The sequence below is a fragment of the Elephantulus edwardii genome, unplaced genomic scaffold, assembly GCF_000299155.1.
Source record: "Elephantulus edwardii isolate Elephantulus edwardi_28Jun2011 unplaced genomic scaffold, EleEdw1.0 scaffold00042, whole genome shotgun sequence".
Classification (NCBI taxonomy): domain Eukaryota; kingdom Metazoa; phylum Chordata; class Mammalia; order Macroscelidea; family Macroscelididae; genus Elephantulus; species Elephantulus edwardii.
Window position 1 is genome coordinate 11,397,411 of NW_006399792.1, and position 17,420 is coordinate 11,414,830.

Sequence of the window (17,420 nt, forward strand, 5' to 3'; positions counted from 1 at the left end):
CGGTATTTACAGGTAGAGAGCAGGTAAGTGGATACACAGACATATCCAAGACCGCACAAACAACCGGGCCTGGATTGCTCAAGTGGTGGTGGAGTGCAGGGAACGCACACCACCGCAGTGTGCCCAGCTGACCCGGTGAAAAGCGCGGCGCGGACTCCAGGGCCTCAGCTGCGTGGGAGCGAGGAGGGGGAGCGCTAGTGGCGGGAGCCCCTGACCCACCCGGACTCCCCGCAGGCTCCCTACGCCAGGGGGCGGTGGTGTGTGGGCGGTGAGCTGCGCTCCTGATTGGTCCGCGGTGAGCATCGTGGGGCGGGGTTGGCGGTTGGAGGCGGAGCTCTCACGGAGGAGGTGTGCGCGGAGACTGGTGCAGTAGTTTCAGTATAAACAAGGAGCTCGACTGGTTAGGTGGTCCTTTTTCTTCCCCTCTTTTCCCGCGCTCTTTGGCTCACTCTTGTTTGGGTCGGTTTCGTGGGCGTGCGGCAAGGAGCCAGGAGGCCGGGGATCAGGGTCCATCAGCAGGTAATTTACTCCATTTGGCTGGACTGTTCTCGGTTGGGTCCAGAGTCCGCTGGGCACTCGGGGCTGTGCTGAGCGCTGGCGGCTGGGGCAGAGCGCGCGCCCCTCGCGCCTCGCCTGCTCTGCGCTCGGAACCGCGGGGACTCTAGCTCTGCGTTCCCGCTGCGGGGCTCTGTGAGGCGGCGGCCGAGCGTTGGGCGAGGAAGCGCTCGGGCTCTCTCGCTGTGGCTGACCGCTTCTGGGGAGCCGGAGACCGGAGGAGCCGGCCCGCCGCCAGTCCTGTGGCTGCTCCCTGGGTTCTCTTGTCCCCAACAGGTGTGGTGCAGAGCCCGGACCTAGGGAGGAGCAGGTTTGGCCTTTGCCTCTCTTCCCTTTCTTAGATCCTCCTTGCCAGCGGGGGCAGTTTGGTGCAATTTTTTTGCAAATTTGTCTGAGTTCTAGTAGCTTTCATCCCTTTGCTTCTGTATAGTGCTAGATTGTTGTCTTTGACTTCTTGGCTAGTTTGTATGTTTTGAGTAGGGATGGGGATTCTTTTAAGTATCCATGTCTTGTAATTTAGCTGTAAAGAAATGGACAGTATCCTCCCGAGCCATTTACTGCCCTCTGGAGGGTCCGCTGTGAGTCGGTGCCAACTCGACGGTCTATAACAACAGCCTTATAAAATTTAAGGTCTTGACTCTTAGGAAAGAAAAGGGGAGCAAAAAGAACAACAGCAAAAAGATCATGGACTCACCACTGACCAGGTAACATTCTTTCATCTCTATTGTTCACCTGCCCAACTTGGAAAGTAAGGCTCTACTGTTGCCCGAGCTCAGGTGAGCTCCTTTCAGATCTACCTGCCAGGTGATAATAGCATGAACTGGAAGCCTCGCGCGGAGGGGAGCGGTAGTAGGGGTTCCCCGAGAACAAGGTTGAAAGGGGCGCTGCTGTGCACGCCGCGGGATATTTGTGTGTGTTGTGTGTGTGTGTGTGTGTGTGTGTGTGTGTGTGTGCGCGCGCGCATGTACCACCACTTGACCATTGCCTCCTCTCTTGCCACCACCCTACATGCTCAGCTCTGGCGAAAGCAACGCAGTTCAGCCCTGACATTACGAGGATGACAGAAGTGTGCTATTATCATGTGGAGGTAGTCTGGGGAGGGACTTAGTCTTGTCAATAGATGTGACTGCCTTCGCAAGTGAATTTGGTGCATGGAGTGTTTTAATGAATATGCACACAAGAGGTTTTGTGGGGGGGGGGGGGCATATGCGTCTCCAGGGAGCCCTTCGTCAGCAGGACCATGTGACACTGGTCAGGAACTGCTGGTGTGCGTAGATCTATATTTAGCCCTGCATGATCCACAAGTCTCTGATGCCTCGGCGAGGGTCTCTGAACCGGGTGCATAAAGAGGAAGAGTCCAGGGATAGAGATTTTGCACTCTTGGGTGATGTCTGGTACAGTCAGACTCAGATGATGTGAGTAATTAGGCTTCCCTCCAGAGACGGTAGCTGGAGCATGGCATGTGATGGCTGTGTCTTAATATAAACCATAGTTGGACCATCGTGATAAGCCTGTGCTTTGAAACTGGGAGGTGTACAAGCACCCAGTATATATAGTTGATTTTTTGAGAGGAAAATTACTGGCAAATGAATAATTGTTTTCTAAAGCCATAACCCAGACTTTTGTAGTGTTCATACCAACAACAAAAGAATGACAGCTTATTAGACCTTACAATTAATGGATAAGTGAACTAGGAGGAGGAGAGGGGTTGATCTAGTGCGGATCCATGGCATTTTTTTGCAGAAATCCGGGTTCTCAGGCAATGTTAGGCTGTTGTGCTACAGCTAACCCAAAGGTGGCGCCTCTCTGGTTGTTCGAATCTAACAGCAGCTCCTCAGGCAAAAGATGACCGGTCTCCTCCTGAGTGATTTACAGCTTCCCAAACCCCACTGGGGAGTCAGTTATGAGTCCATTTGGATGACAGTAATGGGTCTGGGGTTTTTGAGAGAAAAATGATGCTAGTGAAGATGAAAACAGGGCACTGATTAGCAAGTTTCTTCTTGGCATTCTTCCACTACTTGTGGGTCAAATCATGTGTGGTTTTTTGGGTTTGTTTTTGTGTTGTGTTTTTTTAAAGTGGCAACATTTCTGACTATTAAGCATACTGGCCTAACAATTGTTTAATGGCGTATTAAGTTCTTAGAATTCATTTTGCCCATGGTGCATTCATTTTCAGTTTAACTCCCATTTATTTTATTCTTTTTATGCTTCAGTGGACATTTTATCTGATACTTGTACACCTGATATCTGGGGATCATGCTATCTTTTGGATTAGAGATTGGCCAGAAAGCATTTGTGCTTATTGTCCCTTTTACTTCATTTGATTAGAAATTTTAATATATTTCTGTGTGTAGATTAATATTTTCCAGTATTTATAAGGTGTATTTATTATATTGCTATTATATATCATGCTTATAATTTAAAATTGACTGCTGACAAATAGAACACAATAGACCAATGAAATCAGACATGTCTGAGGAAGAGAATAATTTGAGGAAAAGTATCTTACTCATCACAGATAAGGAACTACAAGTGTAGCTTAGGAAGCCAGCCAACAAAATCATTTTATCAATCTGGGAAGGCTTCCTGGAAGCATTGGGCTTTGAAGGAATATCTAAATTGCTCTGAAAAAGAAAGTGTTTGAAAAGGAGATGGAAGTAAAGAAAAAGCTCTCCTTTGGGAGAAAAATCTGGGATTTCATGAAGCAGGGATTGAGAATGTTGTCTCTGGTGACACATATAGGACTGCTGAAAGAGCTGCTTAAGATTTATGGGGGTTTTGTTGTTAATGTTAATCTCCTAACCTTTCATTTTTCTACAGCTGTCTTTGTCTCTTCTCCTTTGTTTTTACCTCTTTAATTAAATGTACAAGTTACAGACCTGAGCCCTTGATTATCCTTAAGTGATAGATTCTGTAGATCAGTGCTGAGGACAGAACAAGAAGGCTCTGTCCTGTTGGAAGCCTTAATAAAGCAAATTGAGTTCTCTCTGGACCTGCCCTTTATGCCCTGTGGACACAGGATTGAACTCAGTGATTACTGATCCTTAGTCCGTCAAGGCTGAATTGTTATTTCATGTATTTTCCCTGCTTTGTGTTGGGAGATGGAATGGGGTGGGGGATAAAGAGTGAAGCAACATGCACTTAGACGTTTAGCTGCTTCCTTTTGTCGTTTTTGTGTGCCATTGAGTTGGAACCAACCCTTAATTGACCCTCCAGTGAGTTTTCAGAGACAGGAGGAGACGGCCTTTTCTCCCTTAGAGCAGCTGGTGCATTCGAACTGAGCACCTTTGCAAACTGCCCATCTTTGTGTTGGCAGTGCAGTTCCTTATCACTAAGGCACTCACCAGAGCTTCGCTGCTTTCTCACTGCCTGGAAATGAAGAGCAGAGAATGAAGTTTCTTTTTATTGCTGAAACTTAAAGTAAGGTTCTGGATTTTCTTGAACTGCTTTTTGCTTTTGTTTTCCTTCAAAAAGTATATTTAAGTAATAATTATCAAGATGATTAACAGCGTTTAACCTAATTCACTGTTACAGCCTATGCTACTTATCACCACCACTCATCTGTCAGTTTGTTTTAAGTAACTCCTCAGGCTTGTTTAAAGTTAGACCGGAAGGATTTCCATCTACTGAATTGTCACTTTGCATTTTAATAAATCAGTGACAAGATTTACCAAGACAAGAGATGAAAAAGTTTAGCTTTGCTTTCCTTTTAGGGAAACCCAGAATTGTAGGTATTTGATTCAGAGTCTCTTTCTTTCATCCTTTAGGTATAAGTAAAAAATTTTGTAAAAGTAACTTCTTAATCGAACAAAGCAAAATGCATTTACTTTATATTGATGCCTGCAGCTTGGCTCAGGAAATAACATGACTGTTTAATGCTAATCTTACAGAGAAGTAAAACCTTCTGATTATTCTGATTTGTCTCCCTGATTGTGAAGTGCTTGTGAGCATGTGGGGCTCAGTTCAAAAGAATGCACTTACCTTGGAGTTGCTCACATGCCTAAGAAGTGAGGAGGTTCAGAGCTGCCTGTACTTTATCGTTTGCACACTGAACACAGTGTGTTCAGCAGAGGTGTAGCATTTTTTACAGTTTCCAGAGATGTTTTTAAAAACCTCAGCTTTTAGGACTTCCCCTGGATAAAGAGAATAAGAAGATAATATCTTGGACATTTGCAGGCTCAAAATAAGCCAGATTTTAGATAGCGTCAGACACTTGATGTTTACCTTTCAGGACTCAAATCCATCATTAGATAGTCTTTATGAGAAGGCAGGCAGTCCTTGTATTCTGAATGTCAGAAGGAGACTGAAGGTACTTGTGATGCCAACCTGAGTAAATTGAGATATGCAAACCCTTCTTAATTCAATTCTCTGGAACCTTAAATGCAAAGAGGAAGAATCGTGTCTTTGAACATGCATTACACCAAAGTGCAAAGTTCTTTTGGCATCAAGGGGAACTGGGAACCATTAATTCCAGAGTACTAAATCAGACCTCTCCCTACAAAACAAATATGCTTTCAAAGTTCAACTGTGATAGAGAGTCCCTTATTTCTCACCTTTTGATTAGCATACATACAGGCACAGCATTTCAGTGAAAATGGAAATCTAGTGATTGGCATACATGCATTGCAGTTATTATTTTACTGAAGCACTGTGATGAAATAGAGATTGGCTTTTATTTTTCTCCTCTGACTCCTGCATTTTTCTTCTTATTCTCTTGACTTTCAGGGAAGTGCTGACTTGACATTCTGGTGGAGATTTGCAAAGCCCCTATGCCAGATGTTGAGAGAAGGCTTTTGATTTAGGCCCCCACACTCATCTTTTCCTCAACCTGTTTTCCAATCTGAATTGTCACCTGAAACCACCTTATCCTAGTGCACCTGCTTCATTATAAATAACATTGTGCAAAAGCAGTCGCTAATTCAAACACAGTCTGCTGTTTAGAAAAAGGCAGCTTTTCATCCGGTGCTTTGGTTGGTTTGAAACCATTAGGCATGCCTTTCAAATCCATTCATCCCTTAAATCACCCAGTGCTGGCTTCCTCGATGCTGGATCAATGTCAGGCTGAACTTCTGCAGAGCCCTTGGAAGAACATGATATATATCTTTGTGACTGAATTAGCTGCCTCTGCGAGATACTGTGTCTGTCTACCAACTTTTCCTTTTACCAAATTAATTTTAAGAATGAACAACCATCATGCATGGCCTAGGTTGGGCACTTTTTTTACTTGTCATTGGCACAGTTTTCTAGCAAAACTTGTAATCTGTTTGCTATTTTTGATGGCTCTAGGTTTTCTCTGAGGCTAACTCATTAAAAAACAAATTGAAATCCAATACTGTTGTCTCTACATTAATCTACCCAAACCAGAGGGAGCTCTGCCAACCTAATAGTAAGAAACTGCACTGCAATACCAAAGGAGCACAGTTCCAACCCACCAGCTGCTCCTAAGATGACAAATGGGCAGAAGAATTATTCTTTTTATATACTATTTTATTGATAATGCTTGAAAATGCATATATTCCATGAAGGAGCCCACTCTGACTGTTCTTTTCAAAGCCACTTGATTCTTCTTAGATGTAGAGTAGATAAAGTTCTGAACAATCTTAAGAAATACTTCTTAATCTGAGTTAAGAAAGAATGTTTTATTTACAGATAGTGATTGAATTAGCTCAACAGCTTTTCAGGGGACCCATCCAAATTTTTCTTCTTTCAAAGAAAACAGAACATAGGTTAGGACTGTTGTTTCTCTTGCTTCTCTGTCACGTTTTACTTTGGTTCGCTTTTTTTTAATCCTTTTTTTTTTTTTTTTTTTAGCAGCAAGTCGCCTTAGATAGGTGTATTATCTGGGCTAAAGAAATATGGCTGACCGGAGAAGTTGGTTTTTAGAGTGTAGGTAGAAAGAAGTAAATGTTGAACTTACAGAATTCACCCTTCCAAACAAACCAACCTCAAATTCCTTGGCTCTGAGTTGATTCCCACTCATGTGTTACATGTGTGACCCCTTGTGTCGCAAAGGAGAACTGCAACTTAGGGCTGGCTTAGCAGCTGGCTTTCCGAAAGCTGCTTATTGGCCTCTTTTTTTTTACAAGATTGAACTTTATCCATTAGGTTAGTAGTCACATGCACACTGTGCCACCTAGGGGCCCTTTGTAGGTCTCCAGAGACAGAAAATGTTAGTTGTGGGAACTAAAAGAGAAAGTAAGAGTGCATAATGCAGATAAGTAGGCCAGCGTCAGAGCTGCACTGATTGAAAAACAAACGAGGCCACGGGTCAGAACAGCATCACGCTTACCTCTTCATCCCTCAGGGGAAATCTTGAGTAAATGCTTCCCTGTGTTAACAGTGTCCAGGGATTAAACACTTTAATGTGTTCTGATGTCTAGGATCTCAGATATTGAGCTTGTTGTCTTAAGAAAGGGCCAAACTCATAGTTAATCTTCTGTATTCTGACTTGTTGATGATTCAGAACTGGAGCAGATAGAACCGGAGATCTAAGTGTCAGATCTATCTGCGAAATACGGCACCAACAGTCGTTTGTGATCCGATAATGAGAGGGAAGCTTCTTGAGAGGGAACGAACCACAGTGTTTATCTCCTGAGAGATTTAAGAATGTGCTGCTCAAACAGTACATTCTGTATCATTCACGATACTGACCTTTCCCCTTACTTATCAAGCCCATCTATTACCCAAGGCTGGAGCCTTCCAGAAAAAACGGCGAGACCGGTCGCTCGTTAAAAATTGTCCAGCAGCACAGAATGAATCTTAGGACTCATGACCTTCTTTTGGTCATTTATCTCATTAAAATTTTTTGCTAGAAATCTACCTAGTACATATAAACAAATATTCCTGTATTTAATTGACTCTAAAATGTCATCAATTGTAAAATATTCTCTTTATTTCATATTTTGCCACAAAAACGGTTGCCAATTAAACAGTGACTTACTTTCTTGTGACATTGTTTAGATGCATCCCAATTTAAAAGGTATTAAAATATTTTTGAAGTGCATATGAAAGTATCTAAAACCTTTTGTCTAGATGGGACTGTGCTTTGATTGCAAAGGTCAGTCACTAAAATACTGCCATTAACAGTGTTGCTTTTTAATAAGAGTAATTTATGACCTTAGTAATTCTTTCTAGCCAGGGTTTATGCAGAACATGTAAAATATATAAATTATTCTACTCACCTACAATTTGGGAGAGAGTGACAGGTTTTTCATTTTATTGTTCAACATTTGAAGTTCAAAGAAGGCCATTTGCAATCTAAGATAGTGTGCTATAAATCTTGAACTTGCTGTCATTAAACCTAAATTTGAGACCCTGCCCTGTCTGGCACTTAATAAATGAGTAAACCTAACATACTTCTTTTCGTTTTTCTGAACCTGAATTTCTTATGCAGTACAAAAAGGATGTGGATGCCAGCTAAACTGAGTGGCTGTAGAATCCAAGTAAGCTTCTGTAGGCAGTAAAAGAGGACACAGGTGGCAGCTCCTGCCACGCGTAGTGTCTTCCACATCCTGGAGCCAGGCATTTCTCTTGAGTGTAGGGGGGAGATTCAGAGAAATAAAGAGCTATGGAATGCTGTGACCTTTGTAAGCACACGCGATTCCTTAGAAGCAGAGTGTGTAAGAATGGAAGGACTAGAGGAACTGGGAGGGAAATGCCATCCTGAGTATGTAGCAAAGTACAGAACATGACCATTGTGTCTGAGGGATGGCAACACTTGGAGGGGTTTGAATCTCAGTGGTCGGGTGTTGCACTGTACCCAGCAGTGGACATGGACATGAGTGGAATGAAATCATCTCATTAGTCAGTTGTATATCTTCTTAAAATTATAAAAATAAATAAATAAATGGCTCCTCTAGTTAAGTTACCTTAGTTTGAATTCCAGGCTATTTTTAGTATTTTATCCTGGTGCATGGTTTTGAGGAGCTTATCTAAACATTGACGCTTTGCACCTCCTCAGAGAAATCCTTTGACTGACACATCAGTAGCAATGCTCCAGGAAGAGTGGTTATATTAGAATAATGAAGGGGTGGGTAAAATCAGAAATTATACTCTATAATTAAAATAATTAGGATGAAAAGCACCCTCGGGGAGGGGCAGGGAAAATAAGTGACTTTTTCATTTTATCAGTGCCAGTTCTAGAATCTGATTAAATCTGAATCCTTGTCCACTTTACAGGACTAAAGAATTAAGAAGTCCAAATACTTGGTGGCTTGTGGTGCTGAATCCTTGAAAGGGAACTCTGAATTGCCCATGTCCACTTTGAGGGTTAGTACTTACTGTTAATCGGGGTGTTAATAATTCAGTGGTAGAATTTTCATCTTCTTTAGGGGATATCCCATTTGTGCTTAGCAGTTGGACTTCCTGCTCTGGCAGCCAAGCCCATCTGTCATTGAAGGCTTAAATGGCCCTGTGACATCACATGGTTTGGAGCTTCCACACTAAGACTAGGAATAAAGGCTTGGCGATCTACTTCTGAAAAATAACCAATGAAAACTCATGGTGGCCCATGATTGTGAGAATAACACAGGTGCTCCATGATCACAAGGTAACATAGTTCCATTGTGCATGGAGTCCCCAAGAATCGGCTGAATTATGACTCAGTGGCAGCCGATCTTAGCTCCTGACTATTAATAAGCCTCAGGCTAGAGGTGTGCAGTGTTTGGGAGGATTTATATCCACTTACTTTGTCCTGTACCCACATCCTATGTGCTCTTAGCCTGGTCACTTCACGGCCCTACTCACTGTGAAAAGTGAAGATTGGACTAGATTGTGGATGCCTCATGGACTATAACTGCTTCCTGCCTGCCTTGTGGTTTTTGCTAATTATGTAGAACACTCACTGTCTCACTGAGCGACAGGCTCCAAGTCCACCTCACTCATCCTCAGACCTCCAAGCAGCCATATCTAATTGACTATAGCTTGAAAGTGAATGGACTCTGTTGGTCATCCTGAACTAGATGATTGCTGAGGTCCTTTTGCAGTGTTGTAATATTTTGTGGACTCCACAGATACAGGCCAACCATCTCCTCAAAGCCTTTTATTTAGATAGTTTCAATAGCAACTAGTGAGGGTGGAAAATAAATACAGTTCCTAACAGGACAAAGCAATAACAAAACTGCAGGAAGGTAGTGCATTATGGAGCGAGTCCTGCTCCCTCTGTACACGAAGCACATCGGGCTTCTAACCCGCTTTAAAAAAACAAATGCCCTTTGCCTGCCAGTCAGTTCTGACTCTTGGTCTTGTTGCAGTGAAGAACAATTTTGCAGGATTTTCTTAGCTATAATCTTTACAGAATCAGATCACCAGACCTTTCTTCTCCGTGTCACTGGTTGGGTTGGTTCAAATCACAACCTTTTGGTTTGCAGTGGAGCACAAAGTGTTGTGCCCTTCAAGGATCAGTAACTATCTTAAGCTTTTTAAAATAGTGGTAACCACAGCCATCTCAAGAAGTGATTTTTCTCATCTCAGGTCCTGTCTCCTCAGTTTTAAGGATTTTTTTAAATTTTTTTTAAAAATTTCTTAGGGGAGTGACTTTTCTCATTCAGATCCTTCCTTCCCAGTTTTGAAGGCTTCCCTACCCCCCTACCCCCATTTCTCAGGGCATGAGCAGGTAAACTCTTAACTCTTCAAAAGTTTGCAGAAGGCTCTACTTGTGACTGGGACTCATAGAAAATGGACAGTTTGAAGAGAAAAGAAATGTACTTTGTCCTTTGGCTTGTAAAGTGTCTAACATTAAGTTATTTATTTAACCATGGATCCTTCGTGTGAGGTCTTACTAACTGGGGGCTGGTTGTTGGAGACTTTATGTTAATGTTTACATTCCATAGTTGCTGATCTTCTGGCTGTTAACAGCTGTGCCCTTTTTAAGTGAGAAGCATAACAAAGATGACCTGGGAAGGACCATTCTTCATGGGATGAAAGAGTGATTCTCCGCAATCACTTTCTTCCTCTGGATGCCTGTTATTTCATAGATCCTTTTAAATGCTCCTTCAGCATCAGTTTGTGAAGGAGAAAAAGTATAAAGAGCTGAAGCTGCCCCCCCTTTTCCATTTTTCTTGCTGTTTCTTTTCCTAAATGATGGTCTCCTGCCACGTCTCCCTGTTTTTTTTGACAAGTCACTGTTTTTTTAATATTCCACCCCTGGCTGCCACCCACCTAGGCACGTGCACATTTTGTGGTTTCTTTGCCCCTATTTGCCGTAACTGGAACAGATGCTTTTAGAGAGAGAGCTTCTCAGACCCGGTTGCACTCTCCTCCCCCATTCTGATGCAAATATCTTCTGGCTTCTTTAAAGGAAGAATTAGCCCAGGTTATGTTCTCCCGCAGCCTTCACACACCCTGTCCCTATCACTGCTGCCTTTCTAAATCCAGAGGTCCCAGCAGCTTTTGAATGCCTCTTTTGTCCAGACATGCTGCCAGAAACCGGGAGTCTGTTCTCCAGGTCCCCTTGTGAGAGTCCCCAGGAATCTAAGTAATAACTTAATAGCCCCTGGCCTCCATGGAGCGCCCTCTGACAAGTCTTTGTGAGGTGCAGGGCACACAGATGGAGAATGACAACTTATCTGGGGACCATCACAGCACTCCTTGTTCTCCAGTCAGGTGCCTTTTCCACCTGCGTGTTTACTGAGAGCTGAGGCTTTCCAGTGTCTCTCCCCTGCCTCGAAAGAATTTACCACAAAGGGGCAAAAATCAACAGCATCTGATACTGCAGTGAAAGCTGGGAGTCAGGATTATGCATGAAAACTCTTAATATCTGCATAGGCATATAAACAAATAGATACATTCTTCCTCGTGTACACACACACACACACACACACACTATATTCTTTAACTAGCACAGTTTTGTTTTTTCAACTTGTGCTTTGCTTATTCCTTAGCATGCCCAGTGCTAGTTGGCTAGCTCTTAACCAGTTTCCATTGAGTGCTCATGACAACTTCACATGTGTCGAAGGAGATCTGTGCTCTGGAGGGTTTTCACTGGCCACATTTTCAGAAGTAGTTTGCCAGACTGGTCTGCTGAAGTGCCTCTAGGTGGACTCAAATCTCCAACCTTTTGGTTACCAGTCAAGAGCATTAACTACAGGTATTTCTTAAGTATCATATATAATTCTTTCCAACCAAATTTGAAGACTTGTACTTTTCCTACTCTAGAGACCTAGTTAACTCAGTGGGATAAGCAATTCCAAACTCAGTGTTCCTTACTTACCCAACCAAATGCAGAAAATTGATAAGTAAGAATGGCAGCCAGATACTTAAATTCAAGTCCAAATTGGATTCTTTAGTTTAACCATCTTTTGATATTTGGTTTAACATTAGAAATCAAGAAAAAAAATATATCCTCAAGAGCAATGTGCCTTGATATTATATCAGAACCTAATTTTTTTTAACTTACTGTTTCCAAATTACTAGGATTTAGTTCTGTTCTTGTTTTCTTTTTTTAGTGCATATTGCTGATGCTACATTTTTTTTCCTTTTGTGTCCTTTTAGGAAAGCATGCCTCAGACTCCTCCCTTCTCAGCGATGTTTGACAGCAGTGGTTACAACCGAAACCTCTATCAGTCTACAGAAGACAGTTGTGGAGGGTTGTATTACCATGATAACAACCTTCTCTCCGGATCTCTGGAAGCGCTCATCCAGCATTTAGTACCAAATGTGGATTACTATCCAGACGTAGGTATTCCTGGTCCTCTAAAACACGTACTTAGCACCGAGCAGAAATTATACAACAGTAGGCAGGGGCTGTAGTTACTACAGAAATACATCTGGGTTGCTAAGAATTGTTCTGTTAATAAGCTTTATCTCCACTTCTAGATTGACTACCTTGGGATAAAATTGAGTGTGGGATGGATCAGATTTTGGTGTCTGACTTTAATTCTCTGTTGCTTTAAAGTCAGGTGCTGTGTGGAATGCAATCAGATATCACTTAAATGGTTAATAGTTTTGTATTGGCCTTTGGAAAAAAAGAGCATAACAAGAAGCATTTGCTGTTCTGTTGTTGTTTGTTGTTATGTGCCGTCGAGTTGCTTGTGACTCATAGAGACCCTATGCACAACAGCCCTAAACTCTGCTCTGTCTTGTGCCAATCGCACTGTCTCTGACCCTCCCATCCCGATTACCCCAGTCACTGAATCAATCCACCTCATAGAGGGCGTTGTCCCCACACCCTCCCAAGCATGATGTCCCTCTCCAAGAACCGGTCTCTCCTCACAACATGTCCAAAGTATGTTAGATGGAGCCTCAGAATCCTTGCCTCCAAGGAGCCTAGAATAGATAATATCTTACCTTCCCCCTCCTAAAGATTATCATCATACTAAAAAAGGTGAAGCTAGCCAGGGAAAGTACATAGAAGAGAACAACAAACTTAAACTCAAGATCTGTCTCTTTGTAAATTAAACACTAGGTAACTTACATTTCTTAATTTATATTTCTATAAATAGGACTTTTCTTATAAAAAGTGTAAGGATATCTTGGGATATCCACACATTTTCTCACACTTTCCACTAATCAAGAGGCTTGGATGAGGGAAGGAGAATAGAGTGGGGAATAACCCAAACCCTTGAAGATCAAAGTGTTGAGCAATTTACACAGGAGTTCACACTCAACATCAGCACTCAGACGTGGACTTTCTATCTTTGGGGCAAAATTTTTCTCCCTCTCTTGTATCTTACAACTTTCCTTTGGAGTTGAGCTCAGTGACATGATGAAATTGAGAGCGGCTGGTTTTAGATCTAGACATTACATTGGTTTGTTTTCATAAATATAATGATCTTGGTGTGCAAAGGATAGTCTGTACTTGCCACAAAAGTCACCACAAAGTTTCTGACTGAGTGCTCTCCCCTGTATGTGACTTGTTACATAGTGTTTCCAAATATGTTGCCACACAGGGCATCCTTATAAACAAAAGTAAAAGGAACTCCTTGTTCAGTTTTCTAAGTGTTTATGAGCTACTTAAGGCACTAAAAGAAAAAGAAATAAATAAACCCCCATGGAATTTCTCTTTTCATTGGGAGTCTGCAACTATGATAACAAATAACCACTGCTTCATTACTGACTTCTTGAGGAACAATGTGGTTAAAGAAAAGTATATAGTATTATATTATGCTCTATCAAATTGCTCAGCTCCTGAGCAAGCAAATAGATGATTTGAAAGGCAGGCTTTGAATGTTCTCACACAAACACTCCAGTGTGCTATACTGGACACACTGGAGACTTCTATTTCTTTTAGAGGAGGGGGTATTCCACTGAGCTAGCACAGTAATTGGACACAGAGGAAGATTCTGAATGGGTGGTATATTTAAGATAACATTTGTGTCTAGGGGCTGATTTACAATCTCCTTTACTAAGAATGAGTTACTTGTCTGGTATCTTGGCTCCCTGAACATAGATATGAAAATGTTCTCGGAATTTAAGGAGCTAAACTTTTGTTGTTGTTAATATGGTTTAAGGCAAAAGTGATAAGGTAAGAGAAAAGGAGGTGAGTTGTCACTTTTCTCTTAAGCTATACTAACAATGATAGAAGTACAGGATAAAGGAGAAAGCCATTTTGTATAGGGTTTTTTGTTACCTTTTTAAAAAATACTATGCAGCATGCAGGAACAATGATATTGTAAATCACTACCTAACTTAGGAGGGACTGGAGAGCATTATTCTAAGAGAAATAACTCAGTCCTATAAAGACAAATACTGTGTAAGACCATTACTCTAGAAATAGATAACTAGTAAAATGTGTATGAGAATCCAGGGAGGGTGTGGGGGGAGCAGAGGGTTAAGGATGGGGAACAGGGCAAATGACATTTTGATGGGTGGAGGGAGGGGTAGGTTAATGCAATGGGAAAGAACCGGTGTGATATATATATGAATAAGAATATATATGAACTTTGTAAGTAAACTAGTATAAAATAAAAATTTTATATTAAAAAAATTATTAGTACACATTACTTTTTCATTTTTAAAATTACAGTGTATGACGTATGAGAGAGATACTCATTTCAGAGGGAATGTAACCATGATGATTTTTTTTCTCTTGCCACAGAGGACGTACATATTTACCTTCCTACTCAGTTCTCGGTTATTTATGCATCCGTATGAACTAATGGCCAAAGTTTGCCAGCTATGTGTTGAACATCAGAGACTAAGTGATCCTAACAGCGATAAGGTAAACATTTTGAATGGTACGACTGTGTTGTGGTTTATTCCTTCCCTATTACTTTTAGTAACTTTATGGCTTCTTTTTTGTGAAGTTGGTACTTTTAAGATGTCATAGTATAGCTCTTAGCGCAGTTTCAAGAGCACGTGTGGTGTTAACTTAAAAGTCAGTTCTATCTTGTACAGTGGCTTTGCAGAAAGCCTTGGCTAACTGCTTCTATAGACGTCCTATCCAAGAAAAAAACGTGTGAAGCAATTCCATACTGTGACCAGTTGCCATAAGTCAGGGCCACTTTGGTAGGTAGCAGCTGTCTATGCAGAGGGAGTTGAGGATGTTATAAACAATGTGGAAATCTAATGCCAGGAGGGCTTGTTTTTCCCCCTTGAGTTGGTGGCATGTGGCTTTGCCATGGAAGGTAGAAAGAGGCTGCGCTTATTCAACTCCAAAGACATTGCCTTAGAAATTTATCGGGGACATTGTTGGTAATTATTTCCTTAATGGAATCCTAGTCAGGACTGAATTATATTTGTTTTGTCTCCTTAGAACCAAATAAGAAAAATTGCACCTAAAATTCTTCAGCTCCTGACGGAATGGACAGAAACATTTCCTTATGATTTTCGGGATGAAAGAGTGATGAGAAACTTAAAAGATCTGGCTCACCGAATAGCCAGTGGTGACGAGGTTGGTAACCTGAATGTACCACAGCACTTGAATCCCCAAGGCCAGCCTTGGTGGGAAGTGATACCCAATTATCAGCATCTCCACTGCTTACTTACTATGTTGCCTTTGGACAACTCTTCTATACAACATATTCATCTGTTATACAACATATTAATCTGTTTAGTATATCAAATAGGAATGATTAGATCATCATACTTCAAAGGGTGATGATCTTGAGTTATATGTGGTTAATTTGGGCTATATTCCTATCAATTCATGCATTGGATTTTATATTGCAAGTGTATTTGACGTTGTAATTTTACTTACAGCCTTTTTCTTTCGAAAGGTTTGCATACAGCTGATTGGAGAACAGCTTTAAAATAAGTAACATGTTAATGTATTAATAGATTATAAGTCATATCTAGGAATCTGTTTTCTAGACCAAGGCAAGGAGAAAGCAAACACACTAATCTTAACCCAGTAGGGCCACTGTGATTGGAGTTTGAACTTTAGATGAGAGTGAGACAGTATTGGTTGTAATATCGCATGAACTACCGGAAGAACAAATAAGTCTGTCTTGGAGGAGGTGCAACCAGCATGCTCCTTAGAGTCAAGGATAGTGAAACTTTTGTCTCATAGACTTTGGGCATGTTGTCAGAAGGAGCCAGGCCTTAGAAAAAGATAGTGTGTTGATGAAGTTAGAACTGGAGATTGTAAGAATGGTGACAGACAGGGAAAGGTTCGGCTCTGTTGTTCATAGGTCATTAAGACTTTTAGTCAACTCGAAGGTACCTAACAACAATCATTTATAAAACTCTCACTTTCAGTAAAGAGAAAGTTTACTAGGACATAGGGCAGAGAATGAAATGAAACTTGTTTTTTAACAGCCTTCTCATAGGAGACATGCACAAAGGCTATAGAGTGAATTCCTAGAAACGTTCTTTATAATGCTTACAAGAAATATCCCTTGATAAAAGCTGAGAACTTAAGATAAGCTTATCATTTAGTAGAGGTGACTGATTTCTCTTGTGAAGAGAAGACAATGACCCTGGCCTGGGGGGCCCGGAAGTGGCTAGAACCTGTAATACCTGGAGATGTAATGCAAGGCTCCTCAATAATCTGCCAGAAACAGCACTTCACTCAACTGAGCATTTGTGAAGAACTAACTCGCTGTGACAAATTCAAGGTTATTCTCTTTGAAGCAGGCCCGGAGGGCTGGTATTCTGTGTTGAGGCTTGTTGGGCAAGGTTGCCTTTGTAGTTTTCGTGTTTCTGCTGAGTTCCTGGGTGCAGGTTCCTTCAACACAAGTATATTTTCACAGGAGAGGAAAAGAAAAATAGATAAAGTGTTTGGTAATTGCAACAATGTCGTATTTCATTGGCCTTACAAATGCATTTACCCAGTTTGAATAATCTTCCTCAAGAACTCATTCTTTTGGCAGTGAGTCTTAAGATTGTGTGACAAAACATGCTATTCTGTTTCTTATGGATGTGTTTTTGTAATATTTCCCCAGATATTAAAAATAAAAAAGGACAAAACAGTAAAATTAGGTTAAAATTGGGGCTTGAAAAATTTACAGTTGGTTCTTCTGCATCATGTTCTAACTCATGAAATGGAATGAATTCTCTTGTTGTTCTCTTATGACACTGTATTAATCCCTGGTGCCCAAGACCGCTATCGTTTCTGCAAGACTGAATGAGTGGTTTCTTGAGTCATTTTGCAAGTCAAGACTGTTATCATTTTGCCTATGTGCCTGCTACAGATTGCAGCCAAGCAATAAAAGAGTAGGTTTCTCACAAAGGCAGATATGAAAAGTACCACAGTGCAGTTGTTTTTGTTTGGCTGATTAAGAAATTTTTCTGTAAATATAGTATTAGAAGAGTTAGCTATTGGGTTGCCTGGCTGGGTTAGTCTTGGCTTGGTAAATTTGGTTTATGACAACCTAGGCCACCCACTTCTAAAATAGTAGGCCTCTGAAAACCCTATGCACAACAGAACACATTCAGATTAACAGAAAGGGCAACCTAGGTAGAACTATCAAGTATGGAAATACAAA

General features: G+C 41.4%; 1 protein-coding gene across 2 annotated transcripts in view; it reads left to right on the plus strand.

Annotated features, from left to right (window-relative positions):
• The first annotated feature begins 461 nt into the window (after positions 1–461).
• Positions 462–17,420, plus strand: part of LOC102848501 (ras-GEF domain-containing family member 1B-like) — a 44,510-nt gene continuing 27,551 nt past the window's right edge. The window contains exons 1-4 of one of the 2 annotated variants that reach the window (XM_006885281.1): positions 462–519; positions 12,046–12,228; positions 14,591–14,713; positions 15,248–15,385. In XM_006885281.1, coding sequence (XP_006885343.1) covers positions 12,052–12,228; positions 14,591–14,713; positions 15,248–15,385 — 438 coding nt within the window. In that variant the 5' untranslated portion in view covers positions 462–519; positions 12,046–12,051. The remainder of the gene's footprint in view (positions 520–12,045; positions 12,229–14,590; positions 14,714–15,247; positions 15,386–17,420) is intronic. The other variant, XM_006885282.1, reaches the window with a different exon arrangement.